At 35.4% G+C, this 23,981-nt stretch overlaps 2 protein-coding genes across 2 annotated transcripts in view; one reads left to right on the top strand and one right to left on the bottom strand.

Annotated features, from left to right (window-relative positions):
* Positions 1–2,706: 2,706 nt before the first annotated feature.
* On the bottom strand, positions 2,707–3,312 carry LOC122663004. The gene is made up of 2 exons (XM_043858712.1): positions 3,202–3,312; positions 2,707–3,033 (listed from the first exon to the last, which is right to left on the bottom strand). Exons 1-2 carry the CDS (start codon positions 3,310–3,312, stop codon positions 2,707–2,709), a joined length of 438 nt encoding a protein of 145 aa, XP_043714647.1.
* A 16,545-nt stretch (positions 3,313–19,857) lies between these two features.
* The window catches only part of LOC122662195 (50S ribosomal protein L3-2, mitochondrial-like), a 30,131-nt gene continuing 26,007 nt past the window's right edge, over positions 19,858–23,981 (top strand). Inside the window, exons 1-3 of the mRNA XM_043857770.1 lie at positions 19,858–20,327; positions 20,434–20,643; positions 21,621–21,725. Coding sequence (XP_043713705.1) covers positions 19,983–20,327; positions 20,434–20,643; positions 21,621–21,725 — 660 coding nt within the window. The 5' untranslated portion in view covers positions 19,858–19,982. The remainder of the gene's footprint in view (positions 20,328–20,433; positions 20,644–21,620; positions 21,726–23,981) is intronic.

Below are 23,981 nucleotides of genomic sequence, written 5' to 3'. Positions count from 1 at the left end.
TTACTCATTTATTGCTTACTTGAAAAGGATAGATTATCCCCGTGACACTATAGAACTGAAGATCCATCGATCCATCGATCCATCTCTCCTATCCAATGTGAATGCCCCCCCCATAAAAACGAGTTTGGATCAGGTCTCCATCCAGGGACACATGGTGTCAAATCTGGACCCTCCATGGGTTGTGGGCCATACACATCAGAGGTGGGTAATTGCTATCCATAGAGTGGACCCACAATGCCCAACATCCCATCTAATCAGATTACTTACTATTATTGAACTCTTATACCTTGAACCTTTCCTGGAAGGAAAAAATGATCTAACATGTTCTAACTTTTATTTTGACTTTACTAACCACAATCACCACCCACAGATATAGACCATAGAATGTGTTGTCTGTGACAAAGTCTAAATTTTAGTCGTATGTTGATGCAATGGGTTCTCTGAGTCTCTAAGTTGTTGTGACTTGTGAGGGATTGAAGATAATTGCATGACACCCATGCCTATAGGGTAGGTAGCATTAAGGTCTTTGGTGGTAACACGGCATCAACTCTCCTGCTTCACCTGAGGGTTGAGGTCCGATACAAGTATTGAAGCTTGATCTCAATTTAATTTTAAAGAAGCACTATTCACTTTACCCCAAATCTAGAGATCTCTCCCCCATTTTTGCGAGTTGTTTTTCATTAGGTATAGTTTTGTATTTTTGGGAATTAAGGTTTCTCTATATTGTAATGCATCAAAACAAAAGGTGATATTGCAAGGAGGCAGGTGTGTAAGGGTGTAACTTCTTCATAAGAATAGTGGAAGTTCTGATTTATCGTTAAGCAGTAAATGTAGCCCATCTCGAGTGAATTAGAAAAACAACGCCCAGAATGACGATTTTGCAGAAGAAAAACTAAGAGAAAGAGAAGGCAATCACACAAGACAAGATTTTACGTGATTCATCCCCAATTAGGAAGGATACATCCATGACCGAGTGATAGAATAATTTCACTACTTCTGTGAAGCAAAAATACAAACCCTCAATCTCTCATCTCTCAAAGAGATAATAACCTTTTATAAGAAAACTCTAACCCATAAAGTACAAAACTAACCCTAGAGACCTAAGAGACCTACCCGGTCTGATTCAGACAAGAATCAAACATATGTCGAAATACATATCAAATCGAAGATCTCGACGAACTATATAAATATCATCGCCTATGGAGCTAATGTATGCACTTTTAAGCTATTATGGCGCGTTTCGAAGGCGAAATAGCCCTTTGAAGAATCACCACAATACTTTCTGGATTGAGATCAGGCTTCACCAATAATAGAGTGAACCACGTAAATCATATTGTTTTTTCTGCTGTGTTGTTAATTCGTAAGAATGTATGTACTAGAGATCTATATTTATAAGTCAAGAAAGGTACAATATAAAGAATAGTATCCAATGCATGTACAGTACAAACATATATACTACAAATATAGAAGATTAATTAAAGAAAATAATATAAATATGATGTATAGAACGTATATATATATATATATATATATATATATATATATATATATATACATATATATACTAGTAAAATTGCACGTGCAAATGCACGTGTTTGTAATATCTTCTACCAAAAGATTAAAAAAAAAAGGTTCGTAATATCAGTTATGAAAAAGTTTCAAAATTTTTTTTAAAGTAGAGCTCAAGAAGGGATCGATGGATGATAAAAAATACTTACATGAGTACACAAAACAATATCCCAAGTTTCTAACACGTTTGGTTGGTAATGAACTTTTAATAACAGCAAAGAATGACACATACAAAATGCGCAACTAATACTTCTATGACACAGAACGAATTCATTATCTATTCACACCTCCTTTGTCAAAGAGTTTCCAATTAACAGCGTACATACTAATACATGTTTGCTTTTAACCATTGAGAATATTTTTTTTGTAACAAAATCAATACCAATTTTCATTAAAATAGGCAATAATAACGTTTCAATGTTACAACAATTTAAATAAAATAAGTAAATTGATTATAATTTTTTTTTTTTGACTTAGAAATATATGAACTGACCTTTACAATTGCAGAATGTCTTTTTTTTTTACTAAACTTTGACGAATTCCATCTCTTGTAATGTAAATTATGTACTTGCATTATTAAACATTAGATGTACCTGAATTATTGAACCTGCAAATAAAATGTTATATTAGTATTTGTAATTAAGTAATTATTTTAATAAGTATTTGTTTCAACTTATAATTTTACCTTAGTAATAGAACTTCTTTGTATATAACATTCTTTGTGTAAGATCCTTTTTTCCTTCATGTCTTGTTATTTTTTACTAAAACCTTTGTTGTTGACATTGATATTCCTCTTAATAATGTCACATACAGTTGTCCATGTGAGAATACTGCTTCTGAAAAATATACCCCAACATATGGTATTGTTTGTCTTTGTAATTTATTTATCGTTATAGCAAAGCTAAGACGAATTGGGAATTGCTCTCTTTTCAAATGAAAAAGATATCCTTCACTTTCTGCTGGGCATAGTAGAATTCTTGGGATTAGTACAATAGTACCAGCAAATTGGCCAACTGTAATCTCTGCTAATATGATATTATTTTTTAATTGTCGACAAACCAAACGAGTTCCATTACATTCTCCTTGTGTTAGATTCAAATTTCTTAATAGCATCACTGGACAATTCTTCTTCAAAAATTATTTGTGAGGTGGTAATCCATTTGGCGTCAATGAATTGAGAAATTCTTCTAGATATTGTGTATCTGCATAATCAGTTGCTGAATCAAAACTGTAGTATGTAACACTTTCTCTAGGAAAAAAATTAATTAGCATCTCGTTTAATTTGTCAACTATTTCATTCTTAGTTATCAATATTGCTCTTTCTGCTATATATTTTGTCGAATGACCATGATGTTGCAATCCATTGAATATTTCATTTATCAATTTCTCCTCACTATCACCTTCATTTTTCATTGTAATGACCATCTCATCAGGTATTTTTATCAAATCTTCAATTTCAGTTGGCTATTCTCCATTTTCAACATGTAACAGAAATTCACTGAAATATGTATCATTTATTCCTCTCATATTTATTGTTAGTTGTAGTTTTTTCATTTTTTATCATAAATATGACATTACTAAACTTGCTTTCACTATTTCCATTCTTGTCCCTCGAGGAACTACAAGTAGTACCTGTTTGAAATCTCCTCCGAATACCACAACTTTACCTCCAAATGACTCAGAATTCCCTATTATATCTAACAATGTCCTATCAACTACCTCAATTGCTTGTCTTTTTGCCATTGGTGTTTCATCACAAATTATAACTTTTGCTCTTCTTATTATTCAGCAGTTACACTTTGCTTTGAGAAATTGCAAATACTTAAATCATCAATGATGATTGGTATTTTAAATCTTGAATGTGTTGTTCTTTTACCAGGCATTATTGCTGTTGCAACTCCTGATGTTGCTGTTGCAAAAGCAATTTCATTATTTGATCTTATCATAGCAAGCAGGACACGATATACATATGTCTTCCCTATACCTCTTGGACCATCAATGAAGAAGATATCACTCTTATTTGAATTCACTGTGTTTAGAATAATATTATATGCATTCAACTGTTCCACATTCAGCTTCTTTGGTGCTTCATAATCGTCTTGAGGAATTTTTATTGCATATTCATCTTCGATTTCTTTTCGATGATTTTCACTTAATTCTTCAATATTTTCTTCCATTTATCATATTCTTTGATACTTTTACCTATAGTTTGTAAGAAAGAGTTAACACTTTTCAGTGTTTCAAAAGCATTATATTATTTTCCTAGATTTCTTTTTTTAAAATCTTCAAAAAATGTTTCAAAGTTGTCATCCCATAAATTTTTAACATATCGAGGCTCACAATAAACCAATATCATAGTAAAAAGTTTTCGAACTATTAATGGCATGTGGAAGAAAGATACATCTTTTAAATATTCAAAAATTGCATCATCACTTTTAAGAAGACCAAGCTTTTTAGCAGCTTCTTTAAAAGATACGCATTGTTGTCCATCAACGCACAGTAGATTTTCAATGATGTTGCTCCTCTAACAGTATTCAATAGTAATCTCAAGTAGAATCTTTCTCCTTCTGAAGGATTGGCCGAATTTACACATCCAATAGCTTCTTTTATCTTCCTTAGGGTCCAACATTTACCGTGATTGTTCCACACTCAATGCTCTGGGAATTCTCTGTAAAGATATTTTCTTGCCTCTAGAAAAATTGAATTCATTCTGAAGAACTCAGGCACCATTTGACAACATTTTGTTTTTGTTGTTTCTGTGCCAATAATGTTCCCAGCACACAAATGGCATAGAAAAACTGTTTGATAAATCTGTTTTGTTTCAGGTGTTTTTGATAACAAAAATCAAAATTTATAACAATTTATGGTTAAAAAAATGTTTTTGACATAACAACAATTTGTTGTTAATACCACTTTGTGGTCCAAAATCCATAAGTGTTACCCGTGTTTTAAAGAATAAGCAACATTGAAGAAAGGTCTCCTCTCTCAACTCTCGCTCGACCCTTCCCTGAAAACTCTCCTCTCTCAACCTCATTCTTGAAGAAAAACGCTGAATTCCACCTTCACCACTCTATGGTTTCCATTGACAACCACTCGAAGCTCTCCTCTCAAGGAAGAGCTCTAGTCGCCACTGCTCTCATCTCTTGGCCCTACTATTGCCTGATGTCGCCGCTTTGGTCGCCTCTAGCCATTGCTCTCTTCCCTCGCCGTTGTTCGTACCTAACGCTGCTGAACGCTCACCTCTAGCCGCTGGTTCCACCTCTGCTCTTTGTCTCTATTTCGCAAACCACAGGTAAGTACCTCTCCTCTCTTTGTTATGTATTTGGAGAACGACTACACAAATGCATGATAAGAGCATGAATGGATTTCAAAATTCCTAAATATAGTTCGGGTTTTGATTGTTGAAGCTTAAATTTCACTGTTCTCTCGTCCCTCTTGCTATGAATGTTTAAAAGAGATGATGATTTTCGACCTCTATTTCCAAGATTTCACAATTTGAAAATCTTATTAGAAGCTTTAGTATTCCAAGAGATGATGATTTGAGACCTTTGTTTCCAAGAGATCATAGTTTGAGAAGCTTTACATATGTTTAAGCCATCGATTTCTCTTCTCTATGCTTTTGTGAATTGGTTTTATGTAAATGTATGTTGAAATAGTCATTCTGTTTCTTGAAACATTCATGTCCCACTTCCAAGTTTGAATATAAAAGAGCAAAACAGATTCTGTATATTAAAGATAGATAGTATCAGTGATCTTGTTGGCCCTGGACTGGATTGGAACATAGCATGCTCAAGTGTCACTCATGCTAAAACCTGAGAAACATCCCATTAGTAGTAATCCCTTGCCTTGCTAGATTACCATGAGTGCTGGTTTACTATGATTATTTTGTCAAAAGAAATACTTTATTTTTTGTACAGATTTTGAATTTATTAAGTAATTTGTTGCTATTATGATCTTTCATTATTAGGGGAAGAAGAACCAAGTGAAAGAGCATGGTTTTTAGTCTAGAAGTGAGTAAATAGGTGTTGGTGATTGTAGGGTTTCAAGTATTAGATGGTGAAGGTCAAGTGAGGAAAAGAGAGACAATGTGAGAGACAGAGAGAAAGTGAAGTGGGGTGAGAGGGGTGGCCAGCTGGCCTGGTAAACCCCCTGTGCATTTGTGTATGGTCCTAATGGTGGCTACTATTGTGGCTTCATGCCACTGTTTTCAAAAAGAGAGAGAGAGATGCAGGTAGAAGGTGATAGACAGAAACTGCAGTCAATAAAAAATTAAGGATTTTAGGAGTTTCAATGGTGTTGTTGTTTCTGTCATTACAGTAACCAGAGGCAGAGGCACAGAGAGAGATACAGAGAGTGGAAAAAAAAAGTAATGGATGGATTAAAAAGGAAAGGAATGAGAGAAGGTGTGGGATGAGTGATTGTTCTGTATGGAATATGAAGTGGGAGAAGGAACTGCAGGAATGATGCTGAAAGAAAATAGGTGACAAAGGGTTATATATAGTTGTGAAAGTAGAGATGTTGGTCAAAACCAGAATAAATAAATAAGAGAGGGGTGGGGGGAGGGGGAAATTAAGAAAAAAATTAATAATTAAAAAGGAAAGAACTTGGAGATTTTTTTTAAGTCCAATGGGGTTGAAGGTTACTGGGTTAAGAAAGGGAAGCACAAAGAGAGTTAACACAAAAGGCAAATAGTGGAGCTGGGAAAGCACAAGTGGGGTTATCTACTTCAAAAGTCCATTTTGAGGTAGTGAGAGAGAGAGAGAAGGGGGGTGGGTGTTGTTTGTCAAGAATCGTGAAACAAACCAAAACAATAGAGAGATTTTTTGCAAAAGAAACAAACACAAATCTTCTTTTTGAGTTTTCACTTCTTAGATAATTGTTCACCCTCTTTGCATTGAAAGATTTCTTTCTTATTATTCTCTGATGAAGATTCTAATAAAGCACCAGCATGTGTGGCTTTCCATGGTTTCCTTACTTGGAATCAGTGGGAATTGGGTTGTACTATGAGTTTTAATGTAAATGATTTTCTTGTATATTTTGAGTAATTAATGGAAGGATCTCTACCAAATCAACTAATTTTAAACCAGTGAAGTATAAAGATTGCCTGCATCAATACAGACAATACTGTACAAAACTCTCTCTCTCTCTCTCTCTCTCTCTCTCTCTCTCTCACATATCAAAAGAAAGAATGAAAAAGAAACAGAGATCTTCAAGGATTAGAGGAGCCATTGCCAGTGTGAAGTTGAGGTGTGAAGTGGCAAAAGAATGAGAGGATGAAAAGAAAGGGTAGCTGCACTATTGACACTGGACAGGCATTTGGGGTCAAAAGTCACACTTGACTTGACAGGCTTTTGGATCATATTTCCATAATTAATCAACTGTTCTCAAGGCCCCTTAGATTCTAATTAAAAGAAAGAAACAGAGAAGGAAAATGATCCTCATAAAGGAGTTTTTTCTTCTTCCCTGAAGTAATCAACTACCATAGTTTGATCTCCAAGACATAGAAGGGTAAGTAGTTTTGGAATAATTAAAGTGGTATATGTACGTGGATCTATTTTTGGAAGAATTAAAGCAGTTTTGTAAGAATACGTGGATCTGTTTTTGGTAGAATTAAAGCAGTTTTGGAAGAATTAAAGTGGTAAACTCCCACCCTCCCTTCCTTCTTTCCTTCACCAAATTTTTATAGTTTCTAAACATTTCATTTCAGATTTCATGTCATGTGATCATATCATATTAAAGTGGTATATGTATGTGGATCTGTTTCTATCGTGCCGTGTCTTCTTTTAGGTGGCATCTTTGATTTGATATTTAAGAATTAAGAGGAAGTAGTAGTAGTAGTAGTAGTAGTAGTGGCCTACAATTTCTATGAAACTCTTTAATGCTGTTTCACATTTTTTTAATGGTTACACTCAGCAATTGTGATTAGTAGTAGTCTATGGCACTTGAGATTTGACATCACAATTAGTACACCTTTCACATGTGTGAGACATGGGTGAGATTGGTCTATGATTGGAGCCACCCACCATCTGAGTAATCCAGAAGTTCCCTTAAAAAAAAACAGACTGGCTGACCTAAAGTGAGGGTAAGGGAGGGCCAGTAAATTCTGTTAGACATTATCCACAATAGATTGGCTGACCCAAAGTGAGGGCAAGGGAGGGTCAGTAAATTCTGTTAGACACTAACCACTTTCTGACCTGAGGGGATCAAAGGATCCCAATTACTAAATGAAGAGAGTGGGGAAGCTGTAATTGGTTTCCCTAATTTAAAGAATTTATTGTTAGAAAGAAACTATTAGAAGTATCATCTGCATCTGTAGTCTCAATTTGTTTTGTATTTATCCACGTATCCTCAAAACACACATACTCTGGTCATCTTCAGCCTTTCCTTTGTCATTTTTGCACCTCCAGCATTCCAAATTAACCTTTATAGCCCCAAATTGCTGTATTTATTGGTTTTTGTTGCACATGGCAGAACCTTCTTAATCAATTTTGCCCCTTGTCTTAATAACCTTTTCCTAATGTAACAATCTTATCACTTATTGGTGAAACTACAATGGTACCCTTCACCTGCAACTGTCATGTTATATGTTCTTTCTAGCCTTTAGTTCTTCTGCAGCCTGTCACTGCACCTAGAAGAGGTGAAGACATGTGCTGGTCATCATGGTGGATCACTAGATTACATACATAATGTTGAGTCATGATATGAATTTGCTACAGCACAGCTAATTAATTTGGATAAGTGTTGACAAAATTCTGTTGCTTCCATTGGATTGCCACTTGTGATCTATTAATGTTTGCTTTGTGATATTTTTTTCTTTTCTTTTCTTTTATTTGTTTATTCTGATTTTGTTTGACATGTAGAATGAAATGGTTGATTGTGTTTAGTATTATCATTGAAGCATGGTTTATGGCATGGTCTCATGGTAAATTTCAAACTTTACTTGTTGGGTCTATAGCTCAAATTGGTAGAGCACTTGGAACATGTGGATGTCTCAAGCATGTTCTAAGGGGATGGTGGTTCGAATCCACTAAGACCTTTTTTTCATTTTTTTTTATAATTTTTTTTATTAAAAATAATTTTTAATGTCCTACCATCTATGACTTTATATGTATTTTAATAAAAATAGTAATTTTGTAATTTATATTAATCAATGCAAAACTGTTACATAAATAGGTTTTATCAAACATCTTTCAGTATTAATAGTGTTCTGGATACATTTCTGGAACAGGTTTATTAAACACCTTTCAGGAAGCCAGTAACGTTATTCTGGTAATAGTAACACCAAAATACTTTTTTGATCAGAAACGGCACAGAAACACTAGTAACGTTGTCAAACGGTGCCTTAATTAACAATGTTTTAGATGTATTATCTGATTGAACAATATTTTTCAAGTCATGATTTTTCCAATACCATATCATTTGCTTATTTAGTAGATGCAATTGTAGATTAATTACATATGAGAACATCTCATTTAAGTTGAATTCATATATTCTCCACATTGCTTCTTGTGTAGATACTCATCTTGCATCTTGATACTGCTTGATTTCATCCATTAAATATTCCTCAGTATTATATGACACAAAAACTGCAATACGATCATGTCCTATATAAACATACTTGTACAGATATTTTACTGCCTTCAATCCAAAATATAACTCAATATTAATGTGATAGTCATATCTTGTCAAGAGTTATGGATTATAAGGAACAGCCCATCTGTTATCCAATAATTGTTTTCTAACCATCACTTGTCTTCCATTATTTTTCATTCTGTAAATCGAATAAGAATCTTTTCCTTACATTGTATTATGACTAAAAGAGCGAGGATATCTGTTCTTACATGTTCCATTCCTCATGCAAGCATTCTTTCTATTTAAATTTCCACAAGGACCATGCATCATATGTTTCACAACTTTTGCATACAAATATGGATACTCATCAGAATTTAAAATTTCAGCACAAACATATCTGTTGAAAAGACCAGGATTTGATATTTTTTGTCATCCTTTGTAAGATTATCAACATGTATCCATATTGAAGACCTCTTTTTTGGAATTCAATGACATGTACATGTGCACATATTTTCCCAAAAATATTTTTCTTGAATATTTGATCTTTTAGATCTTGGAGCTTTACTTGGAATATTCTGACTGTAAGATCTGGTCTATCTTGTGGAACTTGACTTTGTTTTAATTCTGCATGTATCTCTATCCAGTCTGGATTACATGTCATAGTTATGAACAAATCAGATTTTCTAAATTTTTGGACTAAAGTTAATGCATCAAGATACCTTTGACACATATCTCTTAGTCCCCCAATAAAAGATGCCGGTAAGACAAGCTTTTTTTTCAATTTCATTACCTCTTGTCTGTCCGGCTAAAACACTATCAACTATTTCTTGATATACTTCTGCTCGAATATTTGATTGTCTTGAACGATTAAAATCTAATCTCGTTGCTTCAATTTTAATATACATGTCTACGACATGTTGAAGAAAGCAATCTACCAGAGTATAAAAGAATAGAACGATTACCATCTCTGGTTTGGAGCTTGTGGCAATAATAGGATCTCAGAGATATCCTATTTTTTTTGCTTTCATCAAATCCTGCATTTTGTGAGAAGATGTATTAATTATTTATTTGATCTATAATAATAATGAAGATAAGCTCTTTTATGTATACATACCGTCATCATTATCTTCTTCACCATTAAATATAGCTTCTTCTTCAAAGGTTATAAAATTTGAGACAACAGATATTGTAATTCTTTTTTTGATGCTCCTATGCCAACCAACTTCTCCGTTTGGGTATAACAATGGATACTACAATGCATCACAATAACCATAGTAATGCTTTACTCGATGCTTCTTCCTTGAATGACCTTGGATGACTATATCACATTTTTCCTTCATGTTAGGATTATTTTCTTTTATCCAAATTGCTGCAACTTGATCGGCTGATAGTGCAATATAAATTCTTTAGTCAAGATGTATATCACTTTTGATTACTATCTCATGATTCTTCAAAGATTGAACATCTTTCAAACTTCTAAAGAACCGCGCATATGGATTATTTGATAGGATATCCATTAGTTTCAATACTATTGGTTCTTTGATGTTTAATTCTTCTAATATCTCCATCCTATTTTATACTTTATGATCTATATCGTAAAAATACAATTGCAAATAACATGACTTTTCTTTTTCTGGCAAAATTGGAGGTAATTCATGATAGACTTGTCCTTGAACTCTAAAAGTATAAATACCTCCTTTAGCATTTGTATGCTCTTTATCAACATGAATTCCAAAAGATGTAAATAAAAGTATACTATTGTATGCTCGTATAAATCTACGAAATTCAATAGCTTCAGATATTTGAGAGGTGAATAATTCATATAATTCATCTGGAACAGTTGTTGACACTAAGAGAACATTACCATTTGAGCAACAAAAAGATGGTGGTTCATCTTGAAATCTTTTTGCTTCACAATATCTGCATGATGGTATTTTTTTAAGTACATGTAAATCGGAGCATTCAGGTTCCACATCTATTGTATTTTTAGATTAAATTAATATTTTAATTAAAAAAATATAATTAATTTAATAAGTCATCTCAAATTTATGAATTTATATTACTAATCTTCAAATAATTTAGAATTTTCGTAATTTGAATGTGAAGAACTTGAACCTTTAAGTTGTGCTTTGAGCATCAACTTTTTATTTCCTGATTCTTTACTTGGTTGTGTTATCCTTATTTTTATTCTTTTTATTATCATTGTATCTCTAATGCTGAATTTTTTAAATCATCTTTTTTTATGGAATATTTTTGTTCTCTGAAATAAATATTAAAACATTATATACACATCGACAACAAAATAACCAACAAACTTTATTTGAATAGAAAAAATTATAGAACACCAACTGAAAATAATGGTCTAGATTGTAAAAGGCATAAAAAATAATAGGATATTTCGAGTTGTAATTAGTTTAAGTGAACTATCTTTGTACAACCACTTGGATTAACCATATAAATCATCGATGTTGATTTCCTATAAATAATGAATTCCTTCTCTATTCGTTTCTTAAGTGAAATATATTCTAAAAATTGTAAATAATGCTACTCATTGTTAATTCGAATTACAATCATTATAAAATAAAACTATAGCAAGAATGTTTTTAAAATATCAAAATACAATTTTTCAAACTATATACATTCACTAAAGACCAAATTACATATGCATATTGATGAACACATTTATGTGTGAAATTATCCTATTTAATTCTGCATTTTATCTGCTTAGAATGGAGCTACCTAGGGTATTTTCTGTCTTTTTCAGGGTACAGGAGTATTTTTGACATATGGGAATAATTGGAGAAAAAGTGCATTTTCAGAGACTAAATTGAGAAAACCAGGTTGGAGGAGTTCAGTGCTACATAGGCACCAGGCTACCCATGGATCGACTCATAGGTTATCAAGGGCGAGATGGGAAAACGTTTCACTGAAGACACAGGGGCATAACTATAATTTCAAAAAATTAGGGCATCTTCAGAAGATATTCGATATTGGGCTCATACCATCCGGAGTATTAATTGGAGCAACTTTAATTCTCAAATTGGGGCCACCCGGGACCAAGAAAGAGAGATATTCTCAAAAAGAGAATTTTAATTAACTTGATAATTTACATTAAACTCTCTCTCTCCTCCCTAATATCTCCCTCTCATCTACTACGGATTATTTCTCTATCACTCCAACTTCAATTTTCTCTCCTTCTCCCTATCAAATCCTTGATGGGTCATACCATTCCTAATTATATTTCACTTCTCTCTCCCTCCTCTTATAGCTATTCTATCCAAATCCCTCATGAATTTTAGATATCCACCATTATTTCTATCTCTCGTACTTTCCTTTTTTTTTTATTTTTTATTATTAAATCTCTTATAACTATATAAACCCACGGACAGATTGCCATTCAAGGGAATTCCCATTCAATTCCCATAACCATTAGTCGTGCCCTCTTCTCTTCTTCTTCTTATTTCATCTTTCTTCTTTTGTTTCTTTGTTTTTTGTTTTATTTTTGGATCTTGGGTTTGGCAAGAAGGAGAGGAGAAGGATCATCGTTCCAGCTTCGTCTTCATGGATCGTTGTCGCCATTGCTGTCTTTTGTCGCCTTCCACTATGATTGGCTAAGTTCTTTCTATCTTTAGGATAGATGAACTACTGGTGTTTGTTATTTAAAATTCTGGTTTGTATGCTTGATTACTTGATGTTGAGACCCCATCCCTGTTTGGAAGATTTTAATCGATGTATTTAGTTGAAAAATTATGTTTCTGTGATTCATTATTTTTATTCAAGCAATGGTATTTTGTTCTTATGTGGTTGTACCGATGATGGATTATAGCTGAACGAACTAAGCGTGCCAAGCCCTATAAGCGACGGACGATAGTACTCGTCAAGATAGTCCATACTTAAGAGAAACCCTACACTCTGTGGTATTATTAGGCCTGTGGTTATAATAAACCGAAGCATGCAACTGAATTGAATAGCAACCCATTGGGGATTCGAACCCTAAAGATAGTCTTCTCCCGTATTTGCACATCGTTGTTAGTTTAGATCTGTTTATTTCATTCGTAGTTTTAAAATCAGATTTATTGTAAATTAATTTTCATTATTTTCATCTTATCATCTTAGTAATTTAGCCTTCCATATCCTCGTAGATCGACCCCTTACTTACTATTTGTTAGATTAGTTTAGGGTATTATTTTTGATCGGTTAACGACACGATCACATATCATTTTTTAATCTTCTTCGATTTTAATTTTTTTGACTTTTGTGTTCTTCTTTTAATTCATCATCTTTGTTTTTGTCTTCATCTTCATCATGATTTCCTTCTTTGATGTTTTCTGCTACAATGCTTTTTTGGATTATATTTTTGTTGTTGTTGTCCAATCGAAAGTAGAAGCAACATGTTTTTGATACGAAATCATATAGCTTTTGCTTATTCTGCAAAAAATGGTAAATTAATAATTAAACAATAAATATTAATGTAGATCTTAATTTTAATTTGTATGTTGTAAATTATTTTTTTCACCTGTTCCATTGATTTGTTAAATTCTATTGCTGAACATCCTATCAAGCTCTCAACTTCATCAAACATTGTTACATTTATTCTCTCTGTTGTATCTGAAATTTTAAATCTGACCATGTACTTGTGATGTAAAAGTAATTTGTTAGTCCTTAATAATGTTTACATAAATTTGTTAGTGATATATAAAATTTTAAAATATTGTTACCTTTGTGTGTATGATATATTATTTCCACAATTTTCACATCTGGCATTTTCTTTTTTGAAGTGTACTTTCTTCTTACAGTTATTGCATGCATTGTACCATGGTTCCTCATTATCAACACTTAATATTTTTCTCTGATATAATAATAATATTTTTGTAAAAAAAAAATGATTGTTAAATAAGTTTTGAATTTAATATTTTTATTTAATAATTTAGAAGTTACAATTTTTTTTGTACCTGAATTGAAGATATTTCTTGTTCAGTGAGATTTTTCATTTTGATATACTTAGCTTCTTTGAATTTCAAATATTTTGCTATCATAGGATTGGTTTTTTTCTTTCCAATATCTGTTGTTGACCTGTACAATTACAAACATGATGTTAGTTTTTTAAATTTATTTGTAATTATATATTAATTTAATATATAAGGAGTATAGCGTTACCATATTTTCAATTCTTCTATGTTGGGCTATCTCCTCATATAGGGGTGTACATCTTTTCTCATCATGCCCCAAGCAACCACGGTGAAAACAAACAAGCGGCAGTTTCTCATATTTACCAAAGAGGACTGAAACCATACCTTGCCTTTGCTTAATATTGATGACAATATGGAGTGGTTCTTTGATATTGATCAGAACTCTTACTCGAATTTAATTCACCCTATCTCCAAATTGTATTCCTTCTATGGCCATTATCGTGCGAAATTATCCTATCTTCTTCATAAGACCAAACAATATCTCCGGTGACCTCAAATCCATAGGGATGGAGTGTATTTGAACCCATAATTCACACCATGTGAAATCCCATTTCTGCTCATGATTCCACCATTCCAACACCAGCAAATTACCGCCAACAGCCTTGGACCTTCATGAAGTACATTATCCCTATCCATGGCAGGATAAAACTAGAAAAAAAACCTTCGATCGTCAAGTGGAAAAACATCTACCTTGTGTCGTGGGTTCCAGGCTGTGAGAAATGCCTCAGTAACCACTTAATTTCTAAAGGGCCGCCCTTCCAATATGTAACCAACAAAGGTTGTCTCCCACAGTTGTGCTAACCGGTTCTCCTCTTCTTCGTCGATTTCAAAATCGTCGTCAGAAAGCTCCTTAGTCGGCAAAGGTTCCTCTTCTATAATCGACTGTGATGAGGAGGGGGGCTCGTGTCGTGGGGCAAAAGGCACTAGACTAACCTGATTCCCTTCATCAGGTGGTCTAGAGGAAGACGACATCCTTTCTTTCAATATAGCCTCGGGAAACACCACCAGAGAGGATGGGGTTGAGGAAAAGTGAGGAGTGATGTTACAGGATGGTGAAAAAAAAAGGATCACTCTGAAGCACACTACCCAAGAGCAGAGAGACCAAGAAAAAAAGTTCTGCTTTACATTGATTCTCACCACCCGACATAGGGTTCAAGATGTCTCATACAATAGTCAGCTCATTTGAAAGATAAAATCAACTTTCATTTTATCCCGACTAGCAAATCTGGTATTATATATGTCAGTTTGGTCCCATCTATGTATTAGGGAAAATGGAAACTATATAAAGTAGAAACTAAAGAAATAGAAGGTAAAAGATTATATCCTATAGGCCAACAAAATCTTTTATAAGAATCCACCCAAATCAACAATATATGTTCCTAAAAATATCTTCACACAAATCAGCAACTACCCCAAGATTATTCTCTACGCACGTATGGGTCCCACATGAGCTGAGAAACCTCCATCCAAGTTTTCTCCATGTAACTGACCATGGGGCCAACTAAATCTGAAGAAAATGTCCTCTTTAAATCTAGTTGTTCGATGGCTACAAAGGGACAAAATCTGGACTGGAATATGGGCTTGATGCGTGGCCTAAATAAATTAGCATATGGACCCAACAACATTGGCTCAATAAGTACAAAATCTGGATATGCTAATCCCATCGATCTACATAAAAAAATGGTATGTTAAATAGAAGAACAAACAATGAAGCAAACCAAAAAATATGATCAATATTGATTAGGCAAAGAAGGCCCTGAGCAGATTATCACAGGTCTCAAGTACAAGGTATACACTATGGAGTTGACCTCTACAGATAGAAAATTGAACCAGAATAGAGGGAAACCAACAACAAAATATGAGCACTACTCTAAGCTCATAGAAGCTTCGACGAATTTCCTACCAGTAACGCCAATAATTTCACTCAATAATCTCAAAATCCATCACTTTCTTATGTAGATCAATTAGCAAGATCAGCTGATGGTGGGTTTAGATTGATGGAAGAGAAGGAGAAGAAGGAAAACAAAGAAGAGAACCAGAAAATCCAATCGTTGAGAAGAGAAAGATGAGGAAAATCTATACACACACATGATCACACTCAATATTCTATTGTTCTTTGTATTAAAACCATATCACATTTGATATCGTTTCTCTCTCAATCTCTTCCTTCCCTCTCATTAAGATTGTTTAGGATTCTCATGGATTTGTATCAATTGCATTGCATATATATCCCCTCTCTTTGAGAGATTATAATTTAATGAAATCAATTCCTAACATGGTATTAGAGCAAGGCGCTTCACTTGCCTTCAACACCACAAACCCAATCGCCAGCCCTACAGCTCCAATAGGAGTCCCTACAACCTCCCCCACGACCATCCCTATTGGCCCATCCACGGACCTTAACCTCCCTACTTCCCCTGCCTTCCTAACCACACCCATCAAATGGCTCTACGTCCATGACAAAAACCACCTACATACGGTCCTAACTACCACCTGCATTATTACTAAACCTAATTGCTTTCGCAGGCATCTAAGCATCCCGAATGGCGCGCTGCAATGACTGAATAATTTAATGCATTGATGCGTAATGGTACATGGTCTCTTGTACCGCGTTCCTCTTCCGTGAAGAATTTGGTTAGGTGCAAATGGGTTTACCGGATTTAGCATAAAGTTTCCCTTGAGCGGTACAAAGCTTGCCTTGTTGCCAAAGGCTACCATCAACAACATGGTCTTGACTACATTGACACTTTCAGCCCTGTAATCAAGCCCACTACCATTCGGTCCGTTCTAACCATTGTTGTGTCTCAAGGCTGGTTGGTCCACCAATTAGATGTGCACAATGCTTTTCTGCATGGAATTTTGACTGAGGAGGTCTACATGTCTCAACCGCTAGGGTTTGAGGATCGTGCTCATCCTAATTATGTGTGTCGCTTATACAAATCTTTGTATGGGCTGAAACAGGCACCTCGTGCTTGATTTTCACGACTTTCTTATTGATCACGTGGTTGATGGTCTACATGCTTATTCGGGGATGCCATGTGGTGTGTATGTATTGGCCATGGATAATTGTACACATCAAATGGAAATAGTAGACTTCTTGAGAAAACGACCATTGGGTTTGGTGTACTGGGAATGGGCGATTATGCATCACAAACTGCTAGAGGAGGTGGACAAAGAGTGCAAGTTAGGAAGGTCCGACTAGACCACTCTATCCATTGTTCCTCCTTTTAGTGGAAAGGTGGAAGAAGCAGAATTCACAGAATAACCCATAAAAAACAAGCTTCCATCTAGACAAACATAACTTGATTAGGGGATTGATCATTTAATACATTATTATCGTAAATCTCGTGGATTTGATCCCGCAAACAAAAAAATTAGATTGAGGAATGGCAAATCAAAATTGAAATAAATAACAAACGAAGATTTATGAAATCTAATCTGATAAACAAAATCCCCTTGAAACAGCCCATTCAAGAAACTCAACTATCGTACGTAGCAGTTTCTCATAATTCCTATTATTATGTTCTCTGCTATGGTTTTGAGTTTCAGATTTGGGAATAAGATGGGTGAAGGAGGAATCTCTCCACCCACCACTTAAACTGTATATGGACTTTGGACCCATTTCGGTAAAAAAAATCCTATCTTCAATGCTAAATTTCCATGACTAGGGCCCATTTCTTTAAAATGTTATAAAAATTATTTACACATAGGAAGTTACTAAACGGTTTTTCATTCTATACTCTATTATGTCTAATAGGTACCAAACGGTTTTCAAATTTTTTTTATCAAATGATTTTCATTAATGATATTTTTTGATAAAAATAGGTCATAAACAAAAACAATACCAAAGATGGCCTTTGTAACCAGATGGACCCACAAGTTTTACCATCATAATAGATTTACATTGGGCAAAAAGTTCTACAAGTGGAATTCCTAATGGTGCCACATGGAAGGTTGAGGTGGCAACTTTTGCATTTTTTTTGGTTAAATCAACTTTGACTATTGGATATCTAAGAAATTGTTTGATTAGCAACGTATAAAATTCACCTTTAAATTCAAGTATATACCTTCTTTTGTATGTCATGCCTTACACAAAATTTTGCTACTGCTCGAGTTGTAAGAATGTTCTTGTTGACCCAAATTGCATGGACTGACTTGGAATCCCAAAGGGTATTTCAGAAATATGAAAACTTAAGGGGGTATTTATGAATCCAAAAGGGAAGGGGATTATTCCAAGTCGACGCCTACGATTATGGGCAACAAAAACATTCTTGGAACTCAGGTTGCAACAAAAAATTTTCTTATCATGCCCCTAAGGAATAAAAACTCGATCGAAACCTGGTGAAACCATCGAGTTAACTCGGTTTCCCAGGTTTTCGAGACGAGTTAAAGGGGGATTTTATAATTTCCCTGGATTCGATTGGGTTTCGACCATATTTCGATAGTTTTGACCCATATGCCCATCGAAACTGGGGAAATTTGGCTCGAAACTTGGACATACAAGTATTTATGCTAGAAACCAGGACAGACACTTAGTTATGTCTAATATCATTTAAGTAATTACTTAAGATATTATTCATAAATAAGCAAATACCCCCTATTTGAATCCAATAAAAATAGTTAAAAAATCAAATTCTAAAAGGAAAAAAAGTCAACCCCCAGTTCAAGAACAAAAACTGGATTTTTGATGGTAAGTGTAATTTTCAACTTTCTAATGCTGGAGTTTTTCTCAAATCTAAAAATTTCATAAATGTCAATATGACAAAACATTGCTAAAAACCAAAAGTACGGTAAAATATTCATTTGTTTTAATGTCCAAAAAAATATTTTCATTCATAGTGATTTTGACAACATTCGTGCACATCAAATTAAGTTTGACCAGTACGTAACTCCTTCAATATAAATCAGATTTAAGCAATCTTGGACTTATTGGAAAGCTATCAAAACAAAGCTTTCTGACAAATCCAAAATTGCTTAAATCTCATTTATATTGAAGGAGTTATGTTCCGGTCAAACCTTATTTGATACCATGTCCCAGCATAATATACAGTATCAAACTTGGATCAAAACCACAAATAATATTTTTAGTGTTCTCTATGTGAAATAATGCAAGGATTGAGTTTAAAATGTAAAAAATAGGCAGCACAACAAGAATCAAGGCACAAAACCAACTTCTGGGCCTCGGAACCAAGGTTCGAGTTAATCTGGAGGAAGTCATAAGTTTCGACCGAGATATGGTTGAAACCAAGACGAACTCGTTTTCTGGTTGGTCGAAACCTAATCGAAACCCGAATTTTAGAACCTTGCATGCCCCCCCTCCACATGGCCAATTCCATCTATGCTAAAACATGTGAGTTGGGTAACCTAGGGTTTACTTGCCCACGAAAATTTGACTTTGGGGCGGAATTCGTGTTAATTATCTTGTATGGGTGGGATTCACCCATAACTCCGGCTCCTTGATGCAATTATGGTTGCTGTGATTAAGGCTAAGTCTGATTACCTCAACTTTAATCCAAACCCTGCCGAGCTTGGGCTAAGATTATCATCCCAACCTGATTCCGGCGGTTTATGAGCCGAAATCCAAATCCAACCGAACCGGGCTGGGTGAACCAGAATAGAAAACAAACCAAAAATTCTATCCCGATTCATCCCTAAAGTCCTAAACCCTAAAACGGTGAGGATCTCTCTCTGCCTCTTCGTTCTCTTAGGCTCAGAGTGACGTCGGACTTTTTGGGCAGTAACGGTAAGACTTCCTAAAACTTCCTGCGTGAAATTTGGGTTTCGAGATTTGAATTTCCTGCCATGGATTCTGTGAGATGAGCACTGCGAACGCCTTATCTCAACCCTGTCCCTGCTCTTAGCTTCGTTGCTATGTCTGCCACTTCGAGAGGTCTCATTTCTTGTCTCAGGCTTCCCTCATTTGCTCCAACAACAACAATAATTAGAAGTAGTTATCAATTCAGGAGATTCTCTTCTCAGCCTGTGATTATCGAAGATGATAACGATTTCGATAGTGGAGGGCCGAGAATCATCGAAGCGAAACCGGGAGTTATGACTTCTGATTCGAAGAGGACCGGTGCAATCGCCGTTAAATGTGGGATGACGGCGGCTTGGGATAAGTGGGGAGCTAGGGTTCCAATCTCGGTCCTCTGGTTGGACGACAACATTGTATCGCAGGTGAAGACGATCGAGAAGGAAGGAATCACAGCCTTACAGGTATGATCCAATCAAGACACTTTGTTTATTTCAAATTGTTAAGTAGTTTCTTGTGATGGTTTGTTTGAATTTTTTGAGCGTTTTTGGGGTTGTTGGTGTTGGCTAGGTTGGGTGCGGACAGAAAAAGGCGAAACATTTGACGAAACCTGAATTGGGTCACTTTAGAGCTCAAGGAGTTCCATTGATGAGGAAGCTGAGGGAGTTTCCGGTGACAGAGGATGCACTTCTTCCTGTTGGTACTCCGATAACTGTTCGTCATTTTGTTCCAGGCCAATATGTTGATGTAACAGGGATTACTCGTGGGAAAGGATTTCAGGTAAACCAACACTCCATGAACAGAGACAGATATCCATATTTGATTATTTCTAAACTGGAAGATTAAAGACTCGATTAAGAGAAGGGAAAGCGATTCCCCTCCCCTCCCCCAAAAAAAAATGATTTACTGTACCGTTCATAGCTTCCTACCGTAGAGGAAAAAGAAGTTTAACTACTTGTGCATATTAAGATTAGCCCTTTGAGCTGGTTTAGAGATTTTCAGAAGTATGATTATTGCGTTTTCTCCCTGAGCCCCATGTAGCAGTACCTGGGCAGAAGCAGTTATAATCATCAGAGTCTTTGGGCTTTGGATTAGAAAGTACTGTTCTACCAGATACACTATAGGCCAGATACTATGCTTTGGGTAAACCAATTTACAGCCCCGAAGTTCTCATCCGGCACTTCAAAAGCATAATTGTAATTGGAACAAGGCAAAACTTGTTTGCAGCACCTTTTTGGCTGTTCAACTCCACTTGGGGTTGTCTACATGGATCATATTCCACTATAGTGCTGTTGAGAGGAATTAAATCCTATCTGTGGCAGATTATTACTTGTTTTGTTTATTTCTCTTCTGTAATGCATTTTTATCCCCAATTATATCTCACGAAACATTTTTCATTCTTATTGGTGATTTTTTTTTCTTTTTAAAATTTCCGAGCAAACTGTACTGCCAGACCTGTGCATCAATCCCAGAGTCCATAAAATTTTTGACTAGCTAATTTGCTGCTTGGCTTAATATGTGTGTATAAGTACTGGGATGAGGTAATACTTCCTCCCGCCCCCTACCCCCCCTAAACCCCCCCCCCCCCCAAAAAAAAAAAAAGAAAAAGGGAAAAAAAAAAAAAGAGTTCTGGGGTGAGTTGTTTAGGAGATCACCTAACAGGAAGTCAGAAGCAATTTAACAATGAAATGATATAATTTCCAGACAAAAGTAAATTTTCTCCTTTATTTTAAACAATCTAATTCTTCCATTAACAGGGTGGTATGAAAAGATGGGGATTTTCAGGAATGCCTGCGTCTCATGGTGCTTCATTATCACATCGAAGTATTGGTTCTACTGGTCAACGAGATGCTCCTGGAAAGGTATGTATTGCTTCTGTAGATAATGAGTGCATTATTTTTCTTGGCTTCATCCTTATGTGTATATGCATGTAGCTGTAACATGTACGTATATATTATTCTCTCTTTCTGCTGTCACTGAGTAATTGAAACTGATTTACTTTTTGGTTTGAAATTATGTAATTGTATAATGTTATATATCTTCCTTGCCCAACCAGCACAATTGCTTGTCCAATCTATATGTGAATTTCTGCTGACAGCAAGGCCCTTGATGAACATAACTGAACATTGTCAATAATGTACATAGACTATTCTCTTGCCAGAAATAGATGGGTGATGCTTATATATTTAGTGTAAACTGGAGTTATGGGGAATCTTCATTGGTTGCTTTATTTAAGAAATCTATTGTTTAGAGAGTACAGTACTGGCCTAACCCGGGTTTTTGGTCTAATAAGGGCTGGTAGTAGTTTATTTATTTGGATTTATCTTGTAATCTTTTGTTTTACTTTGAGTAGCCTACATGGTGAGAGAGTTCCATGCCATTTTAGTTTTAAGAGCTTGAATAGGAATATTTATTTCTTTTTATTTCTTCTGTATATTTTACCCAACGATTGGAAAGAAAGATTTGAGACATGGAATGAAATTTTGAGTTGGTTGCATATGCTGTGAGTGTTTGTGTCGTGTTGGTTGACAGTTGCTTCCCTTCCCCAATCTCCCTCCTCATCGCAGGTACACCACGCCTTTCCTATTCTATTTGTTTCTCTTCTTTTTTCTCTCGTTACTGTTCTGCCCTATAGTAACAACGGCACCCCTTGCTGGTCATTGATCTCTTTCTCTCTCATATTTGGGTCGAAGGCTCCTATTACCTAGGCAATTCAACTCTCCAAATCCTAGGTCCGAAGTGTCACGCCCCCATTCCAATAAGGAATATAATAATGAATAAAGGGGTGATTGGGACGATACACGTCATCCCAAACACTACCAAGATCACAGATACAGTGTCCCAATCCACAGTCTTAAACTAACATCAATGTCACATCAATATCAAAGTGCAGAAAGGAATTAAATATTACATTCCCAATCATCAAATGTATAAGCAGAAGTGTTTAAAAAGGGTAGTAGTTATAATATGTTCAACCGGCTAATGATACATAATACAATTCTGTTACCGTCACCGACTGAGCATGACATAATACACAAAAATATAGTATAACATGAATGTTTATACAAGGTTCGAGGCCCAAAAATCAACAAAAAGGGGACCATGTCCCAAGAATCACCACGGCCTGTAGGTACAATCATCATACGGGCATCCGTCGCCGTGTTCCTCGATCACAGTCTCCGAATCCCTAGTGCCGATATCATCATATCTCGAGGGTTCAACCTCGAGACCAGTAAGATAGTCAGTACTTGTATCATCATTTAAAAAGATCGTGTACACGGGGGTTAGCTCCATTGAACCAGTGAGGGGATCGGGATGCACATACACACAATAACACAGATAGTCCATGGTGCATGCTATTATTAATCCAATTTCCACCTAACACACAATCCTAAGTCAAAAGGCATATGCTACTGTGGAAATTCGGGAATACACTGTGGGTCCTTCCTTTTGATGCCACAATGCAACCTCAATTACCACATTGGAGCTCGCGCCGGCCGTAGTCACCACCCAGAGGCAGACCCCGATAATCATTACTACCCTGACCTGGCCTCTCTAACTCTCCACATGTATCAGGTGCTTTGGTTACCCAACACCTAAACCCCGGTTGGTAAGGGTCGTAGCATAGGGAATGAAGTCCTAACCACAGATATACTACATGCTTCCTATCGTGTCGAGAGGTATTCTAGGTGCCCATTCCATCTAACACCCGGGTACCAGCACAACACGACGCATACAGGCCATCAGGACATGCAAATAGTAGTTCTTAATCCTTGGTCCCAGTGCTGGTTTGACCCGACACCGAAACCCACATGGCAGTATAATTAGAATCACATCATATGCATTTCATAATCCATATCATCAGTATCCAAAAAGAGATAGATGCAATAATGTAAGCATCATCATAATGAATGCAAGCAGTATTATTGAATGTGGAGAAACTTACTTGGACACCCCCTAGACTATGGCCATTTTGCTTACTATTACCAACGTTTCAAACAATTACTTGACACCCCCTAAACCTGATGGCGTTAGTCTGTTGTTAGTGTTTAATTGGAAATGCCCATTTTACCCTTATCACCTATTCAATAGAAAACAGTTAAATTGACAGATTTACC

The sequence above is a fragment of the Telopea speciosissima genome, chromosome 5 (genome assembly GCF_018873765.1).
Source record: "Telopea speciosissima isolate NSW1024214 ecotype Mountain lineage chromosome 5, Tspe_v1, whole genome shotgun sequence".
Taxonomy (NCBI): Eukaryota; Viridiplantae; Streptophyta; class Magnoliopsida; order Proteales; family Proteaceae; genus Telopea; species Telopea speciosissima.
The sequence above is the reverse complement of the archived record's forward strand: the minus strand, read 5'-3'. Positions and strand labels throughout refer to the sequence as shown.

Excerpts from the sequence above, each read along its gene's own strand:
- LOC122663004 (XM_043858712.1), bottom strand. The coding sequence starts at position 3,312 with ATGGCAAAAAGACAAGCAATTGAGGTAGTTGATAGGACATTGTTAGAT. Across the intron at positions 3,034-3,201 it reads TCGGAGGAGATTTCAAACAG|CCAACTGAAATTGAAGATTT; the intron begins GTACTACTTGTA and ends AATGGAGAATAG.